Below are 27,055 nucleotides of genomic sequence, written 5' to 3' on the forward strand. Positions count from 1 at the left end.
CTTTCTCTAGTTGCAGCAAGCAGGGGTTACTCTTCGTTGCAGTGCACTGGCTTCTCATTAAGGTGGCTTCTCTTGTTGTGGAGCACAGGCTTAGTTGCTCCACGGCCTGTGGGATCTTCCCGGACCAGTGATTGAACTCGTATCCTCTGCATTGGTAGGCTGATTCTTAACCACTGCACCACCAGGGAAGCCCTGTTTGTAGACTTTTTGATGATGGCCATTTTGACCAGCATGAGGTGATACCTCATCGTAGTCTTGATTTGCATTTCTCTAATAATTAAAATTGTTGAGCATCTTTTCATGTGCTTTTTGCCTACCTGTATGTCTTTAGAGAAATGTCTCTTTAGATCTTCTGCCCATTTTTTGATTGGGTTGTTTAGTAACACTGTTAATGCAATGCCAAGGTCTTTGTACTCTGTTTATAGTGAAACAATATAGATATTCTTGTTCCTGTAGTTCCCTTATACTATTTGTTTTCTCCAGATTATATCATTACCCATGACACCACGTTATCCACATGTCACCCATGACTCTCTCAAAAATTATTACTGTGCTTTGTTTATGGTGACCACAAATGCAAGTCTTACCCAGAATATGCAAGAAAATTTGAACAACAATTTGTTTTACAGTCATGTTAAATTTTCATTCAGAATTTTATACCATAAGCATAGAAAAACACCTCTTCTAATCATATCTTCTCTTATACTCTTTAAACCATAATCACAGCATTCCCAGACTGTGATCTCTTTCAATGTTAACGACATCCTTACCTTCCACACATCATGGATAGAGCAAGAGGAATGATATCATTTGTACATGTCTCCTTTGGCATGACTTAAGACTGACATGGGTAAGAACATTGTATCACCACAGCATTCAGAAGAAAAAGAGGACATTAGTTGGGAAGGGCCTGTTGGCACTGTGGAGCGACAGTCTCAAAAGCAGCCAGAAGTGATCTTGGAGGAGGAAGGGGGGGCTACTCCCAGAGGACTGCCTGACATACGTCCCAGAGTCTTTGGAGGAGATGGAGTGACTACCCTGGGTGCCAGTGGTGGCGTGGGCAGGGGGTGGGGGTGGGAGTGGCTTGAGTGTAGCGATGTACAGGATAAAAGATGCCTGCTGTCATTCTGTTGTCCTCTGGTGCTGTGGACCACACACAGCTCCACAGTCAGAACACTGACAGGAGAGGATCAATACAGGGACCCATACATACAACTCAAGCCCAAAGGTTAGTAGAAGACTGTTGGTAGCCCAGAGGCCTGAGCTCTTCTTCTGTCTGACCCCCAAGTAGGCATGTCAGCATGATCCTGGAGACCCAATCTCATGCGATTCCACAAAAGAAATACTGTGCTGGCTAGCACGAGTGATCAGCTCACCAGGATGCCCTCTTGGAGTTGAGACCTGATCACAGGGCCTTGGGATAATGCCACAGGCATGAGTTTCAGAGCTCCTCGGGCATCCTGGAATTGGAGAACCCCATGAAGGGAGAAATTGGGAAAAGGGCTCAGCAGGACCTGGTCTGGGCTGAGCCTTGATGGCACTACTGGCCCAGGTTGGTCCCAGGCACATGAGGGAGACTTAGAAAATTTTCAGGAAGGCCTTCCAAACCATGAGGCCCTCTGAGGCACAAGACCCAGGACAGGGGTCTGGGAATAAGTGTATTATTATAAGTGATTGCAACTTGTAAAGATAAGTTGTAAAAAGAGCTTCCACCTAGTTCTGTCACTGGGATTGCTCACTCTGGGAGAAGCCAGCCCTCATGCTGTGAGGACACTCAAACAGCCCTGTGGAGGAGCCCATTTGGAGAGCATCTAAGGTCTCCTACCAATAGCCAGCACCAACTTGTCACCCATACCTTGGAAGTAATTCCTCTAGGTCCAGTCAAGCCTTTGGATAACTGCATCCTTGGCTGACATCTGATTGCAACCTCATGAGAGACCCTGAGTCAGAAATGGAGGGAATAATCTATGCCATCAATGAATGAATAAACTATGTCAGTCAACACTGTACAGGACAAACTCTTAGCAACCTCTTGTTCTAGGTGGAGAATTCAATATTAGCTTGACAAAAGATTTCTTGTGGCTTAAGTATGGCAAGGAAATAGCTACTGCTGTACCTGAAAGGGCCACATCAGTACAAAGGTAAAAACTTCTGCAGCAACCTGTGTGAATTGATGACCAGGAACCAGATAGGCCCTGTTCCCAAGCACTTTAGCCCCAGAAATGTGGCAGAAATTAGGGTGGGGTAGGGAGAGAAACCTCAAGGAAGACTTAATGTATTTTCTCCCACTCCAGTGGAATAAGGTTCAGAGTAAACATTAGGTTGCACTATAGAAAATAAAATGTTTATTGCATATCTGCATTTGTGTACTGAGAATCATACCCTGTCTATTTGTATTCTTTACTGAAAAGATAGTTATTCTAGCCTTCTAGGGATTTCCCTGGCGGTCCAGTGGTTAGGACTGCACGCTTTCACTGCTGAGGGCCCGGGTTCTGGGTTCCATCCCTGGTCGGGGAGATGCGGCCAAAAAAAAAGCTATTCTATCCTTCTAGAAAGCAGTTTCCTAAATCCTGCATTCTGATTTGATCTTCACTGATCAAATGCTTAATCTAAATTTCTTCTCTTATTTTGCCAGAACATTTTCTGTCCATGGGCCTGTTTCCTTATTTGTAAAATGAGGGGCAGGGGTGGATCTATGTTTTGTGCAGTCTCAAACATCTACAATTATAAGGCTGTATTTAAGAAAAAGAACGCAAAATTATGTAATAAAGTCAATATTTATTTAGAATAAGAAATCATTACAGATTTTAAAATGCTGACAAAACCACAAACATAACACAATTCAAAAAACCCACATTATTATTACTAAATTGCCTGTCAACCACTATACGCTTTTTTATCTTTTTCTACTTTTTTTGGCTGCATACTCTTTGCCTCTTCGTATGACCATGTATTATTTTTATAAGATATTAAGCGATACTAGACAGATAAATTAGCAAAAAAAAGTTTTTGAAAAAAATTGATAGTGCAGAAACTTTTTTTTTTAAATCTGTCTCAGAACTCCTTACTATAAGTTCTTGCTTCTTGTCCTCGGGGAGCTCCAGTCCTTTGATTTTCCTTGGCTTAGTTTCTTCAGGGCTGCCAGAGCAGCTCAGCCAGATAGCCACACTCGTTCCCCTCCCACCCACTGCACTAATACCCACCTCCCCCAAGCAAGGTGGATGGGGAGGTGGTCCTTGCAACCCGCTGGCCCCGCCCAAGACCCCAGGGCCACCACTTAGGCTTAGAGTGTGATTTCCAGGGTGAGGTCCGTGCGTCCGATGCAGGAATGGGGCTGCTAATTCCTCCTCGAGTTCCTGGAGAATGCGCTGAGCCCGGCTTCACTAGATTCACGGTAAATTGGCCCTTGTGAGAGCGCTTTTATAGGTGTTCTCTGAATCTCTTTCCCCCTTTAACAGTCCATGACCAGAATCCCGGGACTTCGCGGTGCTATCCCACCGCGCGTATTGGAGGCTGAATTACTTGCTCTGTGTCTTGGGTGGGGCCTGCCCCTCTTCTTTTTGTCCACTAGAGGCGGCTTTGGACCGCGACCCTTTCTTACTATGAGGGAAGAAGGCGGATATCTTTCGCTACGACGCTGGTTGGCGGCTAGAGTCTTGATCGACACGGGCGTCAAGCAAATGGCTCGGAAGTAAGCAGCCATTGTTTATGCACGTACAGCCAATGGAAAGGCAGAAATGCAACCAACGGCCAATGAGGACTTGCCTTAAGCGGAACGCGGGGGCGGGGCTTCCCTCGAGGGGCGGACGCGAGGTAAAGAGTCCGGAGCGGACCCTGGGAGAGTCAGAAGCACATCCGGTGGTAGGAGAGCTGTCTGGGCTCCTGAGCGGCGGGTCAGAAGGTACGTCTGAAGCTAGGACTGCGCAAGCCGGGAGTGAGAAATGGAAAGAGGGTTAGCAGTTGTTGCTTGAGCAAGAGTGGGAGTAGTCTCCGTTTTCGGACTGACTGCATCCTGGGGAAAGTGGGCCCTGGTCGACAACTGGACTCCGGAAAGCTAGGCGGGGAGGGGAGGAAAACGAGAACTACTACCGCGCCTGCGCAACCGTACCGGAGCGGGGGAGGGGCGGGGACGAGTCCAAGGCGCGGATTCTGCATGCTAGCGCTAGCGAAGGCTCCTTCTTGGCCTTCTTTCTCCCCCCCCCCCCCCCCATTGCGCGTCCCTCCTCCTCCTCCGCCCGGTGTAGACGGCCCAGGCCCAACCTCGATCCCTTGAATTCAGGGCACGTCCCCCGCACCTTCCTTCCGAGGAGAATGAAAGCGAAACCTTACGGGTTTGTGGTCATCGCCGCCCCACCCGACAGATCCCTGGCCTGCTAGGGGTCCTCTTGGCCGGGCCCCATTTGGGTGAGCGGCGGGGGCTGGGACTCAGGAGGGCCTGGTCCGGCAGGCTGCCCTGTCACGGCGGGGCGGGTGATGTCACACTCCTCTGTGACCCGCGAGGCTCCTTAGTTACTTGGAAGCCAACAGCAGAGGCGGGAGGTGAGGAGAGACCCGGGCCAGGCCTGGCTTGCCAGGCCCCCAGGGCGGCCCCGCTCTGGTCTGATTGGTTACCTTTGGACAGGTGAGGTGGCTTTAGCTTTGCTTGGTCCTGGGCCTTGTGGGCGTCTTTCTCAAAGTCCGCTCAGGAAAGGCGTCGTTGGGCGGTTGTTTTTCTTTTTTTCTTGGACGTACTTGCTGGAGCTGTGGTATTTTTGTGTGTTTATTAAGTGAGGAATTGCAGCCCGGTGCCAGCCCAGGTTGCATTGCCTGCCGCATGAGCCTTTCATTGACCAAACAACAACAAAAACCTTTCTGAACTTGAGTCTCTGTTCCAGTAATAGTTAACTTGTGAATGTGTAATCACGTAGAAGAGCTGACTGTGCCTGAAACATAGACAAAAATTTCAAGGCTAAAGGTTAGTGGCGAATGGGCTTTTCTAGTTACTTATTTATTTCAAGTTTATCTTTTGGTTGTATGTGTAGTTTAAGAATTAAGTTCAAGAAAGATAAAAGTTTCATAACTACATTTCTTACAGCTTCTGCAAACACATTTCTGTAATTATTTGATTTACCCTCTTTGGTGTTTTATTATTCCTCCTTGTCTAATTTTTTTTTTGGCCTGGCTTCAAGAGTATGTTGACATTTAGATTCTCTGCCATTTTCCTCCAGTGGGGTCAGAATGGTTGAATCCTTGAGAAATGCAGTCTGTAATTTGGATTCAGAGTTTCCTTCTTTCATTATTCATTTTGTTGTGGAAACCTGGCTTAGTACCCTCTTTCTTCCCTTCTCTCCCTTCCCCAGTATTCATCCAGTGAAGTCTCACTCTCCTAAAGAATAGGAAAGGTAAAATTAATCCAGATATTTGGTCAGCATTTCCACGTCTTTTCTTGATTTATGCATATGGTTCGTACTTACTGTAGAAATGCTGAAAAATGCAGAAAAGTATAATAGGAATCAACATATGTTTGTTGTTTTACAATTTCTCTTGACCTATAGCTGAAACTATAGGAAAACTTGATTTTCAGCTGTAGGGTGTAATAGTAGAAAGAGCACCAGGGTTGAGAGGTCAGAAGACCCCTAACCTGATTCTGGCTCTACTATTTAAAAAAATAATAATTATTTATTTATTTATTTTTGGCTGCATTAGGGGTGGTCGTTGCTGCGCGTGGGCTTTCTCTAGTCGCGGCGAGCGGGGGCTATTCTTCGTTGCGGTGCGCGGGCTTCTCCTTGCGGTGGCTTCTCTTGTTGCGGAGCACGGGCTCTAGGCGCGCGGGCTTCAGTAGTTGCTCCGCGTCATGTTGGATCTTCCCGGACCAGGGCTCGAATCCGTGTCCCCTGCATTGGCAGGCGGATTCCTAACCACTGCGCCACCAGGGAAGTCCGTGGCTCTACTATTTCAACTTTCTGATGTTGGTCAGTACTAATGTCCATTTAATGTCCATTGTAAAGTGTTTAGCACTTTACAATAATTTCACACAGATTTTCTTATCGGCATTCATTGAGCTTAGTTGAGCAGGTGTTAGCTAATCATCCTTCCAGATGAGGAAGCCTAGATGACCTTAGGTAAAATGATTTCCCCAAAGTTATGTGGTAGAATATGGCAGGACTTGTGACTCCAAATCGAGTGCTCGTGCCACTATTATGCTGCCTTTTTGAACTTACTTTTTAAACTTTAAAGTGGGACTAATCATTCTTGCCCTTTCTTCATGTGTGTGATGGTCAAAGGGAATAGTGTATATAATAAAACACTTTGAAATTTGTTTAATTTCATATAAATGCAGTCAGTGGTATTGTTATAAAAGGTACTATTGCTAGCCTGAAGAGTTTCACTTTATTTCATAAACTACCCAAGGGTATGAGTCTCCTCTGGGAAGACACTGAATATTCTCTTGAGGCACTATCCTGCTAAATTTTCCTTTGCTACTTTGACTTGGCTGTAGAATCCGCTAGAAGTGTCTTTTACTCCACCTTGTTTTCCTCTAGAGTTTCTAACCAAATTTCATGAAGTAGCTTTTATATTATACATACTCATTTTTGTTTTCAAAACCAGTATTCAAACCAAGGAGAGAAAAACTGTAGAGACTGGTTTTTAGGGCCACTTCAGTGGCCCTCTATTAAGGTAGGCTCCTCTCTGAGCCAGCGGGGGAATGTTGATTTGTGGTCGCAACACTTGATTAGATGATGGGGGTCTAGATTTACTCTAGAGACTTCAGTGTGGGGGGGTGCTTACAGGGAAAAGTGTGAGAAAAGTTCCTGAACAATTAACTGGAATCCAGAACACTTGGGAAAAAAAGGGCTTCAAGGATGAGGGCTGAGTGGGTGTGCTGTTTGTCCTAATCTATGTCTACTCTCATTTGGGCTAAATACGGTTTTATTGGGCAGGGATTGCTGGTTTATACTGGAGGATGATTATGTATTTAGGACATTGGGACTGTTCTGCGATTCAGTGTCTGTCAAACAGTTGTGCTTATAGAGAGGGAGATTCAGCAAAGCGTGTTAGTTTGATGCAAAAAATAATAATAATTTATTGAAGGAAGTAGGCATTCCATCTCCAGTTACTGGTTTGGTTCTGAGGCAGCCTCCTAGAGATTCAGGGTTACCTAATCCAGGGATTTTGGTTCAAGTTAAGGGATGGGCTGGGACATCTAGAGTCCAAATCTAGGACAATCAAAGCCCAGCCCTAGTCGAGACAGAATTTCTTGGATTTCCTGAAATCAAACTGACCTACCTCCTAGGGGTTGCAAGGAAAGCATCAAGCTAATAAACATTTACTTCATCAAATCCTCTACCACATCACATTATCACTTAGTGGTCATTAGGCTGTCTCAAAACACCTTTGTGGTCCTGGGGGACAGGAGGTACCGTGTAAATGTGCCAGAGGAGAGGCATGCCATTTAAACAAAAGTCATTTTAATCAGTAGTAAGATTTACCAGGTTCCTTCAAATTCCGGTTTATAATTTTCTTAGACTCCCCCTCCCCCCCATTTAATTTTACTCTCTCATTTGGGTAAATATTATGCCTTCAGGATGTAGCTAGCTGTGAGTTAGTGATTCAATTATATATATATATATATTTTTTAACATCTTTATTGGAGTATAATTGCTTTACAATGGTTTGTTAGTTTCTGTTTTATAACAAAGTGAATCAGCTATACATACACATATATCCCCATATCTCCTCCCTCTTGCATCTCCTTCCCACCCTCCCTATCCCACCCCTCTAGGTGGTCACAGAGCACTGAGCTGATCTCCCTCTGCTATGTGGCTGCTTCGCAGTAGCTATCTGTTTTACATTTGGTAGTGTATATATGTCCATGCCACTCTCTCACTTTGTCCCAGCTTACCCTTCCCCCTCCCTGTGTCCTCAAGTCCATTTTCTACGTCTGCGTCTTTATTCCTGTCCTGCCCCTAGGTTCTTCAGAACCAGTTTTTTTTTTAGTTCCATTTACATGTGTTAGCATACAGTATTTGTTTTTCTCTTTCTGACTTACTTCACTCTGTGTGACAGACTCTAGGCCTATCCACCTCACTACAAATAACTCAATTTCGTTTCTTTTTTATGGCTGAGTAATATTCCATTGTATAAATGTGCCACAACTTCTTTATCCATTCATCCATCGATGGACACTTAGGTTGCTTCCATGTCCCGGCCATTGTAAATAGTGCTGCAGTGAACATTATGGTACATGACTCTTTTTGAATTATGGTTTTCTCTGGGTATATGCCCAGTAGTGGGGTTGCTGGGTCGTATGGTAGTTCTATTTTTAGTTTTTTAAGGAACCTCCATACTATTTTCCATAGTGGCTGTATCAGTTTACATTCCCACCAACAGTGCAAGAAGGTTCCCTTTTCTCCACACCCTCTCCAGCATTTATTGTTTGTAGATTTTTTGATGGCCATTCTGGCTGGTGTGAGGTGATACCTCACTGTAGTTTTGATTTGCATTACTCTAATGATTACTGATATTGAGCATCCTTTCATGTGTTTGTTGGCAATGTGTATATCTTCTTTGGAGAAATGTCTATTTAGGTCTTCTGCCCATTTTTGGATTGGGTTGTTTGTTTTTTTGATATTGAGCTGCATGAGCTGCTTGTAAATTTTGGAGATTAATCCTTTGTCAGTTGCTTCATTTGTAAATATTTTTTCCCATTCTGAGGGTTGTCTTTTCGTCTTGTTTATGGTTTCCTTTGCTGTGCAAAAGCTTTGAAGTTTCATTAGGTCCCATTTGTCTTTGTTTTTATTTCCATTTCTCTAGGAGGTGGGTCAAAAAGGATCTTGCTGTGATTTATGTCATAGAGCGTTCTGCCTATGATTTCCTCTAAGAGTTTTATAATGTCTGGCCTTACATTTAGGTCTTTAATCCATTTTGAGTTTATTTTTGTGTATGGTGTTAGGGAGTGTTCTAATTTCATTCATAAATGTAGCTGTCCAGTTTTCCCAGCACCACTTATTGAAGAGGCTGTCTTTTCTCCATTGTATATTCTTGCCTCCTTTATCAAAAATAAGGTGACCATATGTGCATGGGTTTATCTCTGGGCTTTCTATCCTGTTCCATTGATCTATATTTCTGTTTTTGTTCCAGTACCATACTGTCTTGATTACTGTAGCTTTGTAGTATAGTCCAAAGTCCGGGAGCCTGATTCCTCCAGCTCTGTTTTTCTTTCTCAAGATTGCTTTGGCTATTTGGGGTCTTTTGTGTTTCCATACAAATGGTGAAATGTTTTGTTCTAGTTCTGTGAAAAATGCCATTGGTAGTTTGATAGGGATTGCATTGAATCTGTAGATTGTTTTGGGTAGTATAGTCATTTTCAGTGTTGATTCTTCCAATCCAAGAACATGGTATGTCTCTCCATCTGTTTGTATCATCTTTAATTTTTTTCATCAGTGTCTTACAGTTTTCTGCATCCAGGTCTTTTGTCTCCTTAGGTAGGTTTATTCCAAGGTATTTTATTCTTTTTGTTGCAGCGGTAAATGGGAGGGTTTCCTTAATTTCTCTTTCAGATTTTTCATCATTATTGTACAGGAATGCACGAGATCTCTGTGCATTAATTTTGTATCCTGCTACTTTACCAAATTCATTGATTAGCTCTGGTAGTTTTCTGGTAGCATCTTTAGGATTCTCTATGTATAGTATCTTGTCATCTGCAAACAGTGGCACCGTTACTCCTTCTTTTCCAATTTGGATTCCTTTTATTTCATTTTCTTCTCTGATTGCTGTGGCTAAAACTTCCAAAACTGTGTTGAATAATAGTGGTGAGAGTTGCCAACCTTGTCTTGTTCCTGCTCTTAGAGGAAATGGTTTCCGTTTCTCACCATTGAGAACGGTGTTGGCTGTAGGTTTGTCATATATGGCCTTTATTATGTAGAGGTAAGTTCCCTCTATGCCTACTTTCTGGAGGGTTTTTATCATAAGTGGGTGTTGAATTTTGTCAAAAGCTTTTTCTGCATCTATTGAGATGATCATATGGTTTTTCTCCTTCACTTTGTTAATGTGGTGTACCACCTTGATTGATTTGTGTATACTGAAGAATCCTTGCATTCTTGGGATAAACCCCAGTTGCTCATGGTGTATGATCCTTTTAATGTGCCGTTGGATTCTGTTTGGTAGTATTTTGTTGAGGATTTTTGCATCTATGTTCATCAGTGATATTGGCCTGTAGTTTCTTTTCTTTGTGACATCTTTTTCTGGTTTTGGTATCAGGGTGACGGTGGCCTTGTAGGATGAGTTTGGGAGTGTTCCTTACTCTGCTGTATTTTGGAAGAGTTTGAGAAGGATAGGTGTTAGCTCTTCTGTAAATGTTTGTTAGAATTTGCTTGTGAAGCCATCTGGTCCTGGGCTTTTGTTTGTTGGAAGATTTTTAATCAGTTTCAGTGCTTGTGATCGGTCTGTTTATATTTTCTGTTTCTTCCTGGTTCAGTCTCAGAGGTTGTGCTTTTCTAAGAATTTGTCCATTTCTTCCAGGTTGTCCATTTTATTGACATATAGCTGCTTGTAGTAATCTCTCATGATCCTTTGTATTTCTGCAGTGTCAGTTGTTACTTCTCCTTTTTCTTTCTTTTTTTTGGGGGGGGCGGGCCTCTCACTGTTGCGGCCTCTCCTGTTGCGCAGCGCAGGCTCAGCAGCCATGGCTCACGGGCCTAGCCGCTCCGCGGCATGTGGAATCTTCCCGGACCAGGGCACGAACCCGTGTCCCCTGCATCGGCAGGCGGACTCTCAACCACTGCGCCACCAGGGAAGCCCCTCCTTTTTCATTTCTAATTCTTGAATAATACATATAAAAAATTAAAATACAGAGCATATGTAAATTAGGCCTATGATAAATGTCTTCTAAAACTAGATTTTTTTTTAAATGTGGACCATTTTTAAAGTCTTTATTGAATTTGTTACAATATTGCTTCTGTTTTATGTTTTGGTTTTTTGGCCACTAGGCATGTGGGATCTTAGCTCCCAGACTAGGGATTGAACCCTTACCCCCTCCATTGGAAGTGGAAGGTGAAGTCTTAACCACTGGACTGCCAGGGAAGTCCCTAAAACTAGACTTCTAAAAGGGAAAATCATCACCTGTAGCCTGTGAAGGGTGTGTTTGGAACATTCATTAAATGATTATAGACAACAACAAAAATTTAAGAAAAGGGGGAAAATCGTGCACTGAGGACTTGAGAGTAATGAATTACACTAGTAAAAACAATGGTTAATATATTGAGCTGGTCTTATGTACGAAGCACTGTTCTTAGCATAAAGCACTATTCTTAGCACGAAGCACTAGTCTTAGCACGTTGTATTATCTCACTTAGTCCTCATCCGTATGAAGTAGGGAATATTAAGTGTTACTATTTTACAAATGAGGAAACTGAAGCACAGTGAGGTTAAGTGCCAGAAACTTGCTCCATCACACAGCTAAGGAAGTAGCCAAGATTCCAACGCAGCAGGCTGTGCTCTTAACCACTATGCTAGGGACATGGTTGTAGAGTCTACAAACTATTCAGTAGAAAGAACTACTAAAAAAAATTACAATTCCCCCCCCCCCCCCCACCACCACCTTTTTTTGTTTAACCACATGAGATTTTTCTTCTCTCAAGTATCAATTTGGTCCCTTTTGGGGGTGTGGGAACAGGATTCAAGATGGTTGAATTACTACAACAGGAATGAAGAATCATATAATTCGTGCACTGAATGTTTAATTAAATGTGTGAACAATGTTTCTTTGGTTGGTTTAATGTTGGTAAATTGTATACACTGAGGCAGCTTCTCGGCTGGATCCAGGAGTCAGCAAGCTTTTCTTTGTTAAAGGCAAGGATTTTTTAAAAATGAATACTAAATGCATGATTGTTTTGCATAGCTTTTGGCCACTTTGCCATGTTTCATATGCATTGTACTTAGTAGTTGTTGGAATAAGATTGAGGAGAATTTTTTTTTTTAATTTAAGGCTTGGCTGTTGATAATATTTTGTTTTAGGACATGGGTAAGGAAGATTCTTAGAAAACAACAAGAGATTTAACAATATGTAAGAAGACAAAGATGTTAATTGATAAGAATATCTGTCTCCTCCTACCTGCCCCTGCTGCCCTTCCCTCCTCAAACAAAAGCAGACTCCAGGAATACCTAACTCAGGACAGTGTGTTTACTTGAGTTTTTCTATCTTGATAAACCTATGCAGTAAGGGTTTTTTTGTTTTTGTTTTTTTGGCAGCATTGGATCTTCGTTGCTTCACGTGGGCTTTCTCTAGTTGTGGCTAGCTGGGGCTACTCCTTGTTGCGGTGTGTGTGCTTCTTGTGGTGGCTTCTCTTGTTGTGGAGCACGGGCACTAGGTGCATGGGCTCCAGTAGTTGTGGCGCGCGGGTTCTAGAGCACAGGCTCAGTGGCTGTGGCGCATGGGCTTAGTTGCTCCATGGCATGTGGGATCTTCCCAGACCAGTGCTCGAACCCGTGGCCCCTGCATTGACAGGGGGATTCTTATCCACTTCGCCACCAGGGAAGTCCTATTGTGCAATAAGTTTTTTGTTTTGTTTTCGGGTGGCTCTGGCAGAGAGGCTGGCCTGGGGAACCACGGATGGTGACACTTCCAACAAAGCTTGAGCAATATATGCATGACAAAGTTTGACAAGTTTTGGTATCCTGCCTTTCAAAGGATGAAGGCATAAAATGAGTCTTTAAACTAAATTAAAGGAATTTGGTTATGTAACACCTGAACATTTACTTCTCATTTACAAATGCAGTGCAGGCAAATTTCCCATGGGTCTCTGAGGCACTGTCCACCTCCCTGTTTTAGATTTGAGTATAGAACTCTGTATGAGTTGGGGTCCAGGGTGAGACAGACTATTGCTGGTATCCGTTCCGTAATGGGCTTCAGTGTATGTTAGGGGGAGTCCTATAATGAATAATTTTTGAGTAACTTGTAGTATACGTTTTCCCTTTATTTTGGTAAAATATATATAACATAAAATTTATCATTTTAATGTACTTTTACATTTATTTTTATTTTGTTTATTTTTTTGGCCGAGCTGCACGGCTTGCAGGATCCTAGTTCCTTGACCAGGGACTGAACCTGGGCACTTGGCAGTGAAAATGCGGAGTCCCAACCACTGGACTGCCAGGGAATTCCCTGTACTTTTTTTTTTAAACCGAGATTTTCGCTTAACTAGGGGGGCCCCTCTGGAATGTTAGCCGAGTTACTTGGTTAATGGTTTTGAATACTTAAAGCCCTGTTGAGAGCTGTCTGTCCCTGGGACTGAAAATACTTTTGGTATGGGAGCTGCTATTTTTGAGTTATGAATGCAATTTAATCTTGTTCAGCTGAGTTTGCATATGAACCATTGAAACGTAGATACCTTTTCTCTACAGCTTCTGAGCACAAGTAGTTGAGGCTAAGATAGAAAACTGGTAAGTTTAGTCTATCTGGCAAAAGTTATAAGAACAGTTTTTTTTTGTTTTGTTTTGGTTTTTTTGCGTTACGCGGGCCTCTCACTGTTGTGACCTCTCCCGTTGCGGAGCACAGGCTCCGGACGCGCAGGCTCAGTGGCCATGGCTCACGGGCCCAGCCGCTGCGCGGCATGTGGGATCTTCCCGGACCAGGGCACGAACCTGTGTCCCCTGCATCGGTAGGCGGACTCTCAACCACTGAGCCACCAGGGAAGCCCTAAGAACAGTTTTAACTCATTACTTACCTGTATGTTAGTTCTTGTCTGTCTAGAACAGACCGAGAGCAAACTGTCATATATTTCCTTGATTCTAAGACCTAACTTTTTTCTCCTCTAATTTTAACAGTTCTGAAATTATGTCATATATACATCATATCATATTTATTAAATGTATATTTTATTGCATTTTTCCCCATGAAGCTGCTGCTACTAAAATTGCTGTGTACCTTTGCATCTAGAAAATTTGGTGATTACATATTTCACTTAAATTTTAGAGTTGGTAGTAATGTTGGAAAACTGGTTTTAATTAATTTTTTAATGATTTTAAATTGCAAGGCACTAAATCATGGAGAAATTCATATTTGATACCTCTGTCCCTACCCTCACAACCTTTGATGGTTTTGGTTTTTCCATCAGCAGTTGTAAGAGAGACAGTCAGTACCCCCTGGGAAATGCCAGAGAGCAAACTGACATTCTCCCCTCGCACAGTTTCCATTCATTGGGGTCTGGTTACAGAGTGTTGCCCCTTTCTGACTAATAATCCCCAGGGTATTTGCGGATTTAACACACACACACACCCCCACACACACTTCAACTCTTGAACTTGGAAGCAAGAGGCACTCTAGCTTTGTTGTGAATACTGAGAAACTTGGCTCTGAAGGTTGCTTCAGTGCTGTTGCAAGTTCTGTCTAGGGATGTCATTAAGGCGGTTAATGGAAGCTTTAAACAAAGCCACTTTCCAGGTGCTGGATTCTGCCATCCTGTAAGTGTGTTCTCTAGAGGACGGATTCATCATGGTTATGGAAGGCTTTGGTTGGCCGTGCAAAAGCCTGCAACCATTGCACCATCTAGATCAAGAGGGCCCAGAACCCCGTGACTTAGAGGTGAGAGGAACAGCTTTAGTAGGTTCTGCAGCTTCTCACTGTATCTATCCTTAAGAACAAAACTAACAATACAATTGAGGTGAGTAGGGATGTTGGTGAGAAAGGAAAGAGGAAATCAGAGAAAGCAAGCCAGCCATTGTAATTGTTCCATATATGAGAGAGAGCCTCAGGAAACACGCGGTAGTGATACTTGTGAACTCTAAGAATGGCATCTTTCCACTGGCCCAGAATTCCTCGGGAAGTCATTTTGGGGATTGTTACTTTTATTGCCTGGATTAATTTTGCTGAGTTTTGGGCTAGGTGCCGATAGAATGGGTGTGAGTAGTAGGCCTGTCTTTGAAACAACTTAGCTTTAATCCCCTCCTCTCCACTGTTTTTGGCTGATTTGAAATGAATGGGTATTATGGGTCTAATAAGAATCTGGAGGATTGATATTTAGGAAGGATGAAAGCTCTTGATTAGATTTTTAGTTCTGTAGGTTAAATGTGTTTATTTAGGATTGCATGTGAGATAGGGGAGAGAGCAAAACTTAAGATCCTGACTTTATGGTAACCTGGTTGTAGTTCAGTTTTAAAATGCCCTTTCTGACACTTGGGACAGTTGACAAGATCTGAATAAGGTCTGTAGATTAGGTAATGGTATTGTATTGTTAATTTACTGATTTTGATCATTGTTTTCAGGATATACATACTGAAGTGTTTAGATGTAAAGAGGCATTGTGTCTTGCATAGTTAGGAAAAGGTCTCCATATATTGCTATATGGGGGGGGGATAAAGCAGATATGGTGACACACTAACATTTAGGAAATCTGGGTGAAGTGTGCAGAAATTCCTTGTACTATTCCCACTCTTCTGTAAGAAAGGTTCTGAGATTGTGTTTTAAAAAATTCTCTCTGCACAAATTTCTTTTTCATGGAGGAACTTTCCTCTTTTTAAAACTGTGGCTCCCTTACAGTTCAGTTCTAAATTGCATTGGGTGGGAAGTTTCTAAATGTATATTTAAAAAATGCAAGCCCTAGTGTCAGATCCAGCTTTATAATTTTTCTTCTTTATCTTTAAACTTCTGTGCCTTTGCTGAGGGAATTCTCTGGCATCTTGAAAAAATGACAAGTTGCCTTATGTTCCAGTAAGACTGGGTCCCTTTAACTAGCTTGCTAATAGAGAATTTCTCAAAGAAACAAACTGTCTTTTAAAGGGGCAGGATGGGGCTTCCCTGGTGGTGCAGCGGTTGAGCGTCTGCCTGCCGATGCAGGGGACACGGGTTCGTGCCCCAGTCTGGGAAGATCCCACATGCCACGGAGCGGCTGGGCCCGTGAGCCATGACCTCTGAGCCTGTGTGTCCAGAGCCTGGGCTCCACAACGGGAGAGGCCACAACAGTGAGAGGCCCGCGTACCGGAGGAAAAAAAAAAAAGATGTTAAAGGGGCAGGTTATCTTCTGAAAGAATAGAAATCAAATGCTAGTAATGAAACAGTTTGGGGAGAAGAAGATGGGTTCCTCTGTCCCCTTTAAAATGGTTGCGTATGATTGCAAATGTATTCTAGAAGGAAATATATAAAAATGCAAATGGTGGTGTTAGGGCAGTGGGATTTTAGATATAACTTTCATTTTTCCAAACTTGTATGTTGCTGTTTTTCATAAGAAAGTTGTTTGTTATTTTGTGTGTCCTTGTATCTTTAAAATTACTTTTCTTATTTCCTTGATTCCACAGAGTGGAGGCTGTGTCCCACAGAATCTAGCATCATGAACATATTTGATCGGAAGATCAACTTTGATGCACTCCTTAAATTTTCCCACATGTAAGTGCTTTGACCTTAACTGTACTTTCTTATTACATTTCCCTTTATATCTTGTTTCTTTTCCTTTTCCTGGTGTATTAACTTTTGTACGTGTAAACTAACATACTAACTTTGCTAGAATCCAGAGGATCTGATAAAAACACCCAAAGTCTAAGGGCTGCGGTGTGGTTGCTGGAAAGCCATTTAGTTATTTTAGTTTGGGTAATGATTGTTCATAGTTTGGGCATTGGGGCTTTCCTCAGCATTTAAGATTTTCTGTTTGTTAACCTAGTTTTCAAAGCATTCTTTTTTTTGTTTTGTTTTGTTTTGTTTTGTGGTACGTGGGCCTCTCACTGTTGTGGCCTCTCCCGTTGCGGAGCGCAGGCTCAGCGGCCATGGCCCACGGGCCCAGCCCCTCTGCAGCATGTGGGATCTTCCCGGACCGGGGCATGAACCCGTGTCCCCTGCATCGGCAGGTGGACTCTCAACCACTGCGCCACCAGGGAAGCCCCCAAAGCATTCTTTTTTTATTGTACCAAAACTTTCACATATTCCCTGGGAAGAAGAAGGAAAATTATTCTTAGCTTAGAGATGAGATTGGTCCTGGAGTAATGGCCATTATTAACATTGTTTCCTAGAACCCCCTCGACGCAGCAGCACCTGAAGAAGGTCTATGCCAGTTTTGCCCTCTGTATGTTTGTGGCGGCTGCCGGGGCCTATGTCCATGTGGTCACCCATTTCATTCAGGTAAGAGCAGTTTTCTCCTCTAGTTGCTGTGGCCCAAATCGCATTAGGAAGACACTAGCTCAGCAGGGTAGTACAAGCCTATGTCCTTCCTTAATACTTCTCAGTAGTTTGGGATCTGAACCCAGCCAGAGCCAGTTGTAAATCAGGACATGCAGAACCATTTAATTTTTTTGCCAACTCTGCCCTCTCTAGATGCTGAAAACAGGATGTTTTGACCCTGACACTGAACGGTGTGCTGCTGACACACAAGACCCCCACCCACTGGGGAGAGGTCTGCGTGCTAGGGTGGTTTTGCACAGTAACCTTTTTATCTTTTCTTCCTCTTTTTTTGCCTGAATGACTGTGTAGTACTGGGGTACAAAACACTGATTGTATGATTATCAGGAGAGACAGGGTTGAGACCTTTAAGGATTTGGCCCATTTTATTCTTTGAGAAACTCATTTTCCTTTGTTGAGTGAGAGTTTGAGTTTGGCTAGAAGCAATAAAAGGGATGGTTGAGGAATACTCGAAAAGTTTGAAGCTCACTAACCAAGACCTGTCCCTTTTGGAGTGGCCTTTTTAGTGTAAGTACAGGGGTGCAGCTTTGTTGGCATTTGACGCTGCTGAGGAGTGGCATGATCGGGCATCCCCGTGCTCAGGCACCTCCTGGCACAGGCTGTGTGAAAAATTGCTCTAGACACTCAGAGATAGGGCTTTGATCCCTCGAGTTCAGACTAAAACATATTCTACCTTTTAGGCAAAAGTGGCCCTTTTGGTTTCTGGTTGTGTTTTGTTTGTTTTTTAAAGTAATATAGTGAAATATAGTCATCCTCATTATTCATGGATTCCGTATTTGTGATTTACCTACTCAGCAAAATTCATTTGTAACCCTAAAATCAGTTCTAATGGTGTTTTTGTGGACCTTTGCAGCCATACACAGATTGGCAAAAAATTCGAGCTGTCCATTGCACCATGTTCTAGCTGAGGTTGAATGTGGCAACACTGCCTTCTTTCAAGCTCTCATACTGTAAACAAGTGTCTTTTTCATAGTCTAGTGCCACATTTTCGGCATTTTTATAATTTTTCTTGGTGATTTTGATGTTTAAAATGGCCTCAGGCATAGTGCTAAAAAGTGCTGAGTGGTATTACTAAGTGCAAGACTGTGATGTGCCTTGTAGAGAAAATACGTGTGTTAGATAAGCTTTGTTCAGGCATGAATTACAGTGCGGCTGGGCACGAGTTCTATGTTGATGAGTCGACAGTATATATCCAAGTGTCTTTAAACAGAAAAGACGTATACGACAAGGTTTTGTATTGACCAGTTGATAAAAATGTGACAGGAGGCTCGAAAGAGCTTAAACCTTTACTTCCTCCAGGAGCATTTGTTCAGTATCACTGATTCATTGCTTACAGTGGCTGTATAGAGCAGAACTACTGTGAAAACTGAGGATTGATTCTACCTTTAAAAGAAGGAAGAAACTTTGGTGTCTACATACATCCTTGATGATTTTCCTCTCTTTCTAATGCTTGTAACTTTTCCCACTTGCTTTAAAACAAAATTTTTTTTCTTATAAAACTAATGCATGTTCATTGTAGAGAATTTAGAAAACAGACTAGTGATAAGAAGGAAATATAAAACTCCATAATCCCATTATCCTAAATTAACTTAACATTTTGGTTCTTACTCTCTGTCTTAGTTCATTCTGGCTGCTATAACAGAATACCATAAACTGGGTGGCTTAAACAACAAACGTTTCTCAGAGTTTGGGAGGCTGGGAAGTCCAAGATCATGATAGGTGCTGGCAGATTTGTTCTGTGGTGAGGGCCAGCTTCTCCCGTGTCATCACATGGTAGAAGGGGCAGGGGAGCTCTCTGGGATCTCTTTTATAAGGTCACTAATCTCCCTTTGTGAAGGCTCCACCCTTATGATCTAATCACCTTCCAAAGACCCCACCTCCAAATACCATTAAATTGAGGGTTAGGATTTAAACATGAATTTGAGGGGGGAGCACAATGATTCAGTTTTTTCTGTGTGTGTGTATATACATTTGTGTGTGTGTGTGTTTTAAAGTGATCAAAGAGAGGTCATTCCTACTTGTTCTGCAGATTGGAATATGCTTCAAGCACTTGTCACTTTGATTCATCTTTTCTGTTTCTTGGGTCAGACTCATAATTTGACTTGGGCAGTTACAGTTGATGGACTGCCTCCAGCATCCACCATGGTCCTGACCTTGTCCTTCAAGCTTCTGGTTTTTCTCCTCAGCCCTCACTGCCTTTTCTGCTGCCTCCAGGTTAGAAGCAAATATTAGGAAGTCCAGGTGAATATTTGAACCCAATAAGGTCTCTTGCAAAATAAATTTGATACTTTCAAGTGTTTAATTATTGACTGGATCTGACAGGCTGGCCTGCTCTCTGCCTTGGGCTCCCTGGGGTTGATGATTTGGCTGATGGCAACACCTCATAGCCATGAAACTGAGCAAAAAAGACTGGGACTTCTTGCTGGATTTGCTTTCCTTACAGGTACGTTAAGGGATTGGTTGAATTTTGAGGGAGGGACACTGTATTTTTAGTATCTCTTTAGATTAAGGCCCAAGATATATATTTATTCAGATGCACCCCAACTGGCACACTGTACCATCCTGTCTTGTATTTGAGTGTGCCTTGTATTGCTTTCCTATTTCATATAGGTGCATCTTGCTTCCCCATCTAGAGGGCTCTTTGTGACTAGTGTCTGTGACTTCTACTTTTGTATCCAAAAATAAGCATTTGTGTGCTTGAATGAATGAGGTTTAAGAGCTTAGGTAGCATAGCTTGTTAATGGTGGACATGGGACTAAACTAGGCCAAGGATCTGACTTAGTTGAACTCACACTGGCAACTATCATAGGAGCATCTGTTCTGAATCTTGTGGACAGTTAATTAAAGTCATACATTGAGATCCATCCTACAGGGCACTTTGCTGATTCTCAAGAAAAGAATTAAAAGTGCAGATCTTCTAGAACTGTCATTAAGGAAAACAGGTCTCAAAGTACATAGTAAAAATATTTGCAAAGCAACATTTGAGTTAGTACAACTCGTTCTGAGTGCGTCTAATCTATACAGTGTTGAAGAAATTGTAGAAAGGAAGGGATTTAGAGATTAAGATTTTTAGATCAGGGAAAGCTAGTTTTTGAAGGTATTAAAGGGCTGGGATTATCAGAAGGAGAGAAAAGCCAGAGTAGAGGAGATGTTGGAGCTGGAACAGGTTGCCGCTGCACCCTCCTGTTGGCAGGTGTCCACCTGCAGAACCGGTCTGGCCTTTTCTTCTACAGAGGGAGTCAGCCTTCATGACTACAGGTTGTTGGCCACAAGGCACTGCTTTGCTCTTTATCCTTTTCATCTAATTCCTGATCTGGCCTACATTACAGTCTCACATCACTGCTCTTCAGAGTTTTGCAGCCTTATAATTTAGCTGGAAAATGTTTGACATGCCTGCTTCATTTTTCCTAATGTCTATTCCTACTGGGTCATCTATGATTTTCAGCCAAGGGGACAGTTGTGCAGGTCTGTCCATAAATAACTCAGTCGAGTATTTGTTCTCTGGAAAACAGTTAAGGATGGAAGAGAGAAAGATTTAATTACGTTAGTCCACTTGTTTTGTTGTTTTCTAGGACTGTAGGCATGCCCATGCTATTGATAATCAGCTTTGGGATGAGAATCCTCTTCAGAAATTGGTGTTAATGCTGTGTTCTGCGGCTTTTTGTTTTCTAGGAGTTGGCCTGGGCCCTGCTCTGGACTTGTGCATTGCCATCAACCCCAGGTAACTATTACTAGTGTCTTATGAATATACCTTCTAAATATACCTTCTAAGTATAGGTTATATACCTGTAGCCCTTGATATAATGGTCTTTTCCCTTAACAGCATCCTTCCCACCGCCTTCCTGGGCACAGCAATGATCTTCACCTGCTTCACCCTGAGTGCACTCTATGCCAGGCGCCGTAGCTACCTCTTTCTGGGAGGTATGTGTGGACTGGAAAATAGGGAGAGAGTCTGCACTTTAGCCAGAATTCTCACTAGGACCTTTCCCCTCGCCTCCAACTTCTGACTGTTGGGTTGAAATTGAAAGCCTTCATTTTGGGGGGCAAGTAAAGAATGGCCTTAATGGGATTGCTTTGCTTCGCTTTGGCTTTTCTCAAGATGGCTTTTCGTCTTCTCTTACAGGTGTCTTGATGTCGGCCATGAGCCTGATGCTCTTGTCTTCCCTGGGGAATCTTTTCTTCGGATCCTTTTGGCTTTTCCAGGTGAGATTTGCATATACCTTTGCAGCAGCCATTTACCTTGCATTTCTTTTTCTTGCTTAACCCCCTATAGCCAAGATAGACTAAGAATTCTCATCTTTGTGGGGCAGTGCTCCTGAAGCCTCGCCACTCACCCTCCCAGGACGGAGCCTTCTGCTACAGGTGGAAATACAAACTGAACAGGGGTTGGACATTGCAGTGGAGATGGTTTGCTCAGAGATCATTTTTCTAAAGCCAGTCCAGCAGTGGCTCCTTGTTAAAATGATGGAAGCTCTTCCAGTGACCTGAAAAAATAAGTGCAGAATTGTACCTAGGGAAGTAATATGGTCTTCACTGTGGGCTTCAGTTCCCACGAATGTTAATGTCAGTAGGGTTAGCATTCGATGTACTTCCAAGTGGCCAAGGGCCAGAAAGAGGTATGGCTGTTTTTTCTCTACAATGTCTACCACATGGTAACCTCATCTCATTCTTCTTTTGTTAGGCAAACCTGTATGTGGGACTGGTGGTCATGTGTGGCTTTGTCCTTTTTGATACTCAGCTCATTATTGAAAAGGCTGAAAATGGAGATAAAGATTATATCTGGTGAGTGTGAAACCTGGTCTTTAATGAGTATGAAGTGGAGAGGCATACTCTTCCATTTGACGACTCTTTTCTCATTCTCTGGGATGATCTTTTGCTTGACTCCCCTTTCTTTCCACATCGGTAGGAATAAGAGTGGCCCAGATGGCACTGGCTGACCTCTGTGGCCACAGGGGCATACATGATCGGATAGCCATGGTTTTGGAACTGTGCACTAAAAAGCATCGTTTCCCTCAATTCCTGAAAGACATCAGATTTTTAAAAGTTGGACTAATTATATGTATTTAATTATCCATACTCTGAATAGTGGTTACCTCTAGGCAGAGGAGAGGGAAAGGAATCTTTCACCTTTTACTCTTAATACTGTTGTATTCTTTAAACCTTTAACAATGAGAAGAAGATATGCATATAATTTTTTTAATGTAGTAATCCTCTCAGAATCTCAACTAGTTAATGGTAGTTCCAGGGTTCAGACTTAGGCCTCTGCAGAGTCTAAATTTTCTTTTCTCTGTGCTCCATGGCTTCTCTGAGTTGAAGAGGATCTCAGACACTAGAGTTTTACTTAGTTGGTGGTGGAGTGCTGGTGAAGTTGACTCTTGGGGTTGGGGCAGGGTTTCTGTGTTCTGCACCTTTGTGGGCTTGTGGATAAAGGAAAGTGGGAAGTGCAGTTTGTGACCTGGTTCTTCTCTTTCAGGCACTGCGTTGACCTCTTCTTAGATTTCGTTACTCTCTTCAGAAAACTCATGATGATCCTGGCTATGAATGAGAAGGTTAGCACCACCTAAAGATGAAAGACTGGCTCCTGAGCTCAGCATCTATGTGTACTTAAAGCTTGAGAACTTGCTCACACTGTGTGGGTCCAGGGTAACTGTAAGGCAGGCCGCTGAGTAAGAGTTCAACTAGAAGTCTTTAGCTGTCGGAGAAAAAGGAACAAGTAAAAATCATCCTTTTTTTTTTTTTTTTCTTTTTTAAATGAATCCCTGAGATTAGTATCAAAAGGAAAAGAGCTTTAGTGGCAACAAGAAACAATCTACTATATGAGGAATTTAAAGGCTGTAAAGATAGTTGTGACTCAAAAAGATATCCTAGAGGATTTATATAATACCACCAGCTTTTGTATATATATTTTAGAAATAGGCCAGTTTTACCCATTTGTTAGTCTTAATTTTTTTCAAGAGAGGCATTCTATGTAGGGTTAGTAAGTGGCAGACATCATCCATTCCAGTAGTAGGGGAACAAATGAAAGCACAGGCCTTTCTTTACAGAACTTAAGGTGGAATGTGAGTCGGTACAGTGGTGATGGAAGCAGTTGACCAGATGGGATTGGTGGTCCTCTGTCTGGTCTGTACCGCGATTGGACTGAGGACCAAGCAGGTCCTCCAGTTTCAGTCAAAACAACATCCTTTTCATCCATGTAGTGATACTCTGGGCTTCCCCCAGTGCAATGAAGAGTTCAACTGGACTGTATTATTTCGAATGCTGATTTATGCTGAGGATTTATGCTTTCTTCTCAGGCCTAATGGAAAGTTGATCTTGGCTTGGTCTTGGCCTCTCGTTTAGTTATTTTAGGGTACACCGCTGGTCTGCAGCCTTCAGTGGTTGGGATCTGAGCTGTCGTGGTTGTGAGTAGCCAGGAGTGGGTAGGCAGCCCACCTAGCTACTCATGGGGTAGCAACGGGAACAGCTGCTTAACCTTTATTCTTGTCAAGTCTGTAGCAACTTGGGAGACCACCAGCAGAAGATGGTTAAGATTTAGTTCCTCCTATACTGAAGGAGCATCTCTCCTCCCTTTTTACTGTCCGGATCCCTTCCAATCACTAACCAAAGGCAGTGAGGTATCGGCTGACTCAAGAGTTTTAGCTTAAATGTCAATGCCAGAAGTTAATTGGGTAATTTTCCTCCATTTCTAGGATAAGAAGAAGGAGAAGAAGTGAAATGACCATCCAGCCTTCCCCAGTTTGACTTCCTCTCCCTCTGCCCCTCATTTCCTCTTTGCACACATTACAGGTGGCGTGTTCTGTGATAATGAAAAGCATCAGAAAAGCTTTTATACTTTGTGGTTTTCTCTGTTTTGAATTTTTTGATCAAAAAACTGATTAGCAAATTATAGTTTGGAGTTTGGCTTCATATTTTTGGGGTTCTTCCCCGCTCCCTTTTCTGTCATCCCCCACCCCTAGCCTCTTCCTCTGCTCAGGCAGCCAGTCCGCCGTGATGAGCGGGATCTGCAGAGTCCGCCTTGGGACTGCGCTTCACCCAGTGGACCTGAACTGTTCGGTAGAGACGCCTTGCTCGGCCCTTCTTCCCGCAGCGTTGTTTGCTTTATGCGCGTTTCCTATGGGACTAGGCAGTGTGTTTTCCATTGGAAAGACGTTTGCTGGTCCCATTGCTACTCAGGCTTATTATGTCTGAGCCGCCGACCCCTGCAGAGAACATGAAAAGCCTCTTCTGGTGGGTGCTTCGCTTCCCCTGAGCTGCCGGAGTCACTGCTGCTCCGGCAGACGTGCCTTCCTGCCTTGCCGTCACGGAAGGAGTGTGGATTTGTGTGGGTTCCTTTTCCACTCCCTTGTCTGGCCCTTGGAATCTGCCTGCCTTCCATCCGTGGGGTGGGAGGGTTTCAGCACAAAGGGAAATTCTTGTCAGCATCTATGAAGTGGCTTATTATGTATGGCAAGATATAATGTAGAGTTCCCAGACTTGCCCTTTTTTTTTGTTTAATTGATCACTACCTTGGTTACTGAGTGTCCTCTACCAGGTGGCTGTGATTAAAGGTCCCGGGAGAGGAAGGATAGAGAAGGGGCATGGCTGAGCCTCTGAGGTAATTGTGACTAATCCTGCCAGACCCAGATGAGGGCCTGTTTGGGGCAGGGGAGAGTAGTGTCTCCCCCATTAACTGAGTGGGTCTTTGTTCACACCAGTGGCACGGGCCGTGACGGCTTGGGAGGCAGCGTTCATAACAGTCCTTAGGTGCGTTTTTGTCTTATCTTGGGCACTAATAGGTAGTGTCGGCCAGAGATTTGGGGCAGTAGATACATGTCCATTTTACAGATGCACTTCAGGTTTTGGTCTGTTCACCTGTTTCTGGAAATCTGCAGCCTTCTTTAGGCAGGGGCTGGGCGACCAAACCTGCAAGACTTCTGCTTTCCTACAGCTCTGTGTTTGCAAGTGTGTGTGTGGGGGGCAGTACTAACGGGGTCACCAGCTCCTTCCCTGTGAGCTGCCACAGCCACAGCTGGCACAGAAGGTCAGGCAGCCTTGGGAGCATTTGCAGCTCTGGCTACTCACAGGGCTTCAACGTAAGGGGAACTGAGCCATCGAAAACTCATTGCTAGTAGGACACCATTTTGGCTTTCCCTGTTCACAACCAGTACACAGTTTGACCCAGTGGCTACTGGTTCACAGCGCACCACGTCACTGTGCCATCCCGTGAAACAGTTTTGTTCCCAGGCTGTGTGATTCCTGGAGTGGCATGCCACTCGGAATGGCTCGCTGCTGCAGAGGATGCTGCCCTCTGATTTAACTGCTGTCTCCAGCCTGTGGCTTGAGACTTTACTAAAAGGGATTTCCTTCCCGTTCAGCCCCCAATAGCAACTCTCCCTACATTTGTTGATTCTCTGCTAGGCCTGAGAATCTGAGTTACATCTCCTGAAGCCAAACTCCACCTCTTGTGCTTTTTTTGCTTGGGATGAGGAGTTTTTCTTTAGAAACAGTGCCAAGAATGACAAGATATAAAAAACTACTTTTAAAGAAAATGCCTAACAGGTTTTTAATACAGTAATCACTGTAATTATCACTTTCTTTTCGAGTTCTTTGGTTTCCAGCTCAGGCTGCATTCTCTAACTCATACTGTGAAGACAAAGGTGTTTTTGATTCAGAAATATATGGAATCTACATAGTCTTAATTTGTAAAAAATAAAGAAAATTCCTTAACCTTTCCTTGTGTAAGTGTGTGTGAAATCCAAGGCCACAGCTGAACGGGAGGTTTGGGGTGCTGTCTGACTTCTTGTTCTTGGGGCTGGGAGTAGGACAGGATTAAGTTTGCTCTAGGTATGAATAGAAATAAAGAGACCCCCCACTTGGGCCTCTCAGTCTGTAGCCCCAGCTTGCCACAGATGTTGGGGATATTCTCTGTTCCATACACAGCCCAGGCCTTTTTCTGGTCCTCCTCCTACCCAGCCTTTATCATAGGGGGTTCACGGTAGCAGCACGTGTAGTTGGTTCCAGTATACAGCCAAGCTTTGCCATTTGGGGATGCATAATGGAAAAAGCATGACAATTCACTCATTTTGCAAGTACCATGGTCTGCAATATCTGTGGTCACCCACTGGGCCTGGCTCTATTCCCGACGGTAGAAATCATCAGTGAAAATATAAAAATCCTTGTCCTCATAGAGTTTATATATGTGATTATAAACCAAAATTTGCATTACAGTCAGGTTACTCCATTTTGTCACACTTGCCCTCTGGTTGTCACCCTCATTGTAAACAGCTTCCTGTTACTCTGACTCCTGGCTGAGGCCCCAGCTGAGGTGGAGCAGGAAATGTGAGGTGTTTCAGGTACTATCTATCTTTGCACCCTCAATCTTTGTAACCAGAGCAGGGCAGTGAGCTCCCTTTTAGTCTCCCAACTAGCCCATCAGTCACAAGTTAAACAGAAGAGGTTAACACACCGCTTGTTCCACGCCTAGCAGACCTGCAGGCTGAGCTAGAGCGGGGAAGGCATCGGTGGGCAGCAGAAGTGGAAGGATGTCTGTGCTGGGAGAATAGACGGTCTGTTCTATGAAGCAGGGGATCAGATGGGGGCGTCCACTTGGTGTCAGGTAATGTGCTCCATGCTGGGGCTAGAGGTGGATATAGTTACTGCTTTTCAGTCATCATGGCGGAGCAGTGCAGGAGAGCTACATGTAGACATTAAGTTCTTACAGGTAAACACAGGGCCATGGATAACAGAGAGAGCCCTGCTCCTGGTTCAGGGAAAAGTGTGTTGGAGATGATAACCTGAACTAAGGTGAAATCTCGAAGATTGAGTCAAGTGAGACAAGGGATGAGGTTAGAAAGGCAGTGGTAGGAGTGGGTGTTTTCAGGTCAAGGGATTAGTATGAGAAAAGGCACAGGAGTGTGATTCAGCATGGGGAGTGCT

At 43.4% G+C, this 27,055-nt stretch overlaps 1 protein-coding gene across 1 annotated transcript; it reads left to right on the top strand.

The window, feature by feature from the left end:
• The first annotated feature begins 3,766 nt into the window (after window positions 1-3,766).
• TMBIM6 (transmembrane BAX inhibitor motif containing 6) lies at window positions 3,767-24,028 on the top strand. Its single transcript, XM_067696469.1, has 10 exons — window positions 3,767-3,901; window positions 16,270-16,357; window positions 16,975-17,083; window positions 19,463-19,583; window positions 20,813-20,861; window positions 20,964-21,061; window positions 21,264-21,343; window positions 21,822-21,922; window positions 22,614-22,689; window positions 23,830-24,028. Exons 2-10 carry the CDS (start codon window positions 16,302-16,304, stop codon window positions 23,851-23,853), a joined length of 714 nt encoding a protein of 237 aa, XP_067552570.1. The 5' UTR covers window positions 3,767-3,901; window positions 16,270-16,301; the 3' UTR covers window positions 23,854-24,028.
• Window positions 24,029-27,055: the final 3,027 nt, after the last annotated feature.

The sequence above is a fragment of the Pseudorca crassidens genome, chromosome 11 (genome assembly GCF_039906515.1).
Source record: "Pseudorca crassidens isolate mPseCra1 chromosome 11, mPseCra1.hap1, whole genome shotgun sequence".
In the NCBI taxonomy this organism is placed as follows: Eukaryota; Metazoa; Chordata; class Mammalia; order Artiodactyla; family Delphinidae; genus Pseudorca; species Pseudorca crassidens.

What these genes read in the sequence shown, in the direction of transcription:
- TMBIM6 (XM_067696469.1), top strand. Translation starts at nt 16,302, where the DNA reads ATGAACATATTTGATCGGAAGATCAACTTTGATGCACTCCTTAAATTT. An exon ending in TGGATTTGCTTTCCTTACAG is followed by an intron (nt 19,584 to 20,812) that starts GTACGTTAAGGG and finishes TTTGTTTTCTAG; the next exon opens with GAGTTGGCCTGGGCCCTGCT. An exon ending in TCCTGGCTATGAATGAGAAG is followed by an intron (nt 22,690 to 23,829) that starts GTTAGCACCACC and finishes CTCCATTTCTAG; the next exon opens with GATAAGAAGAAGGAGAAGAA.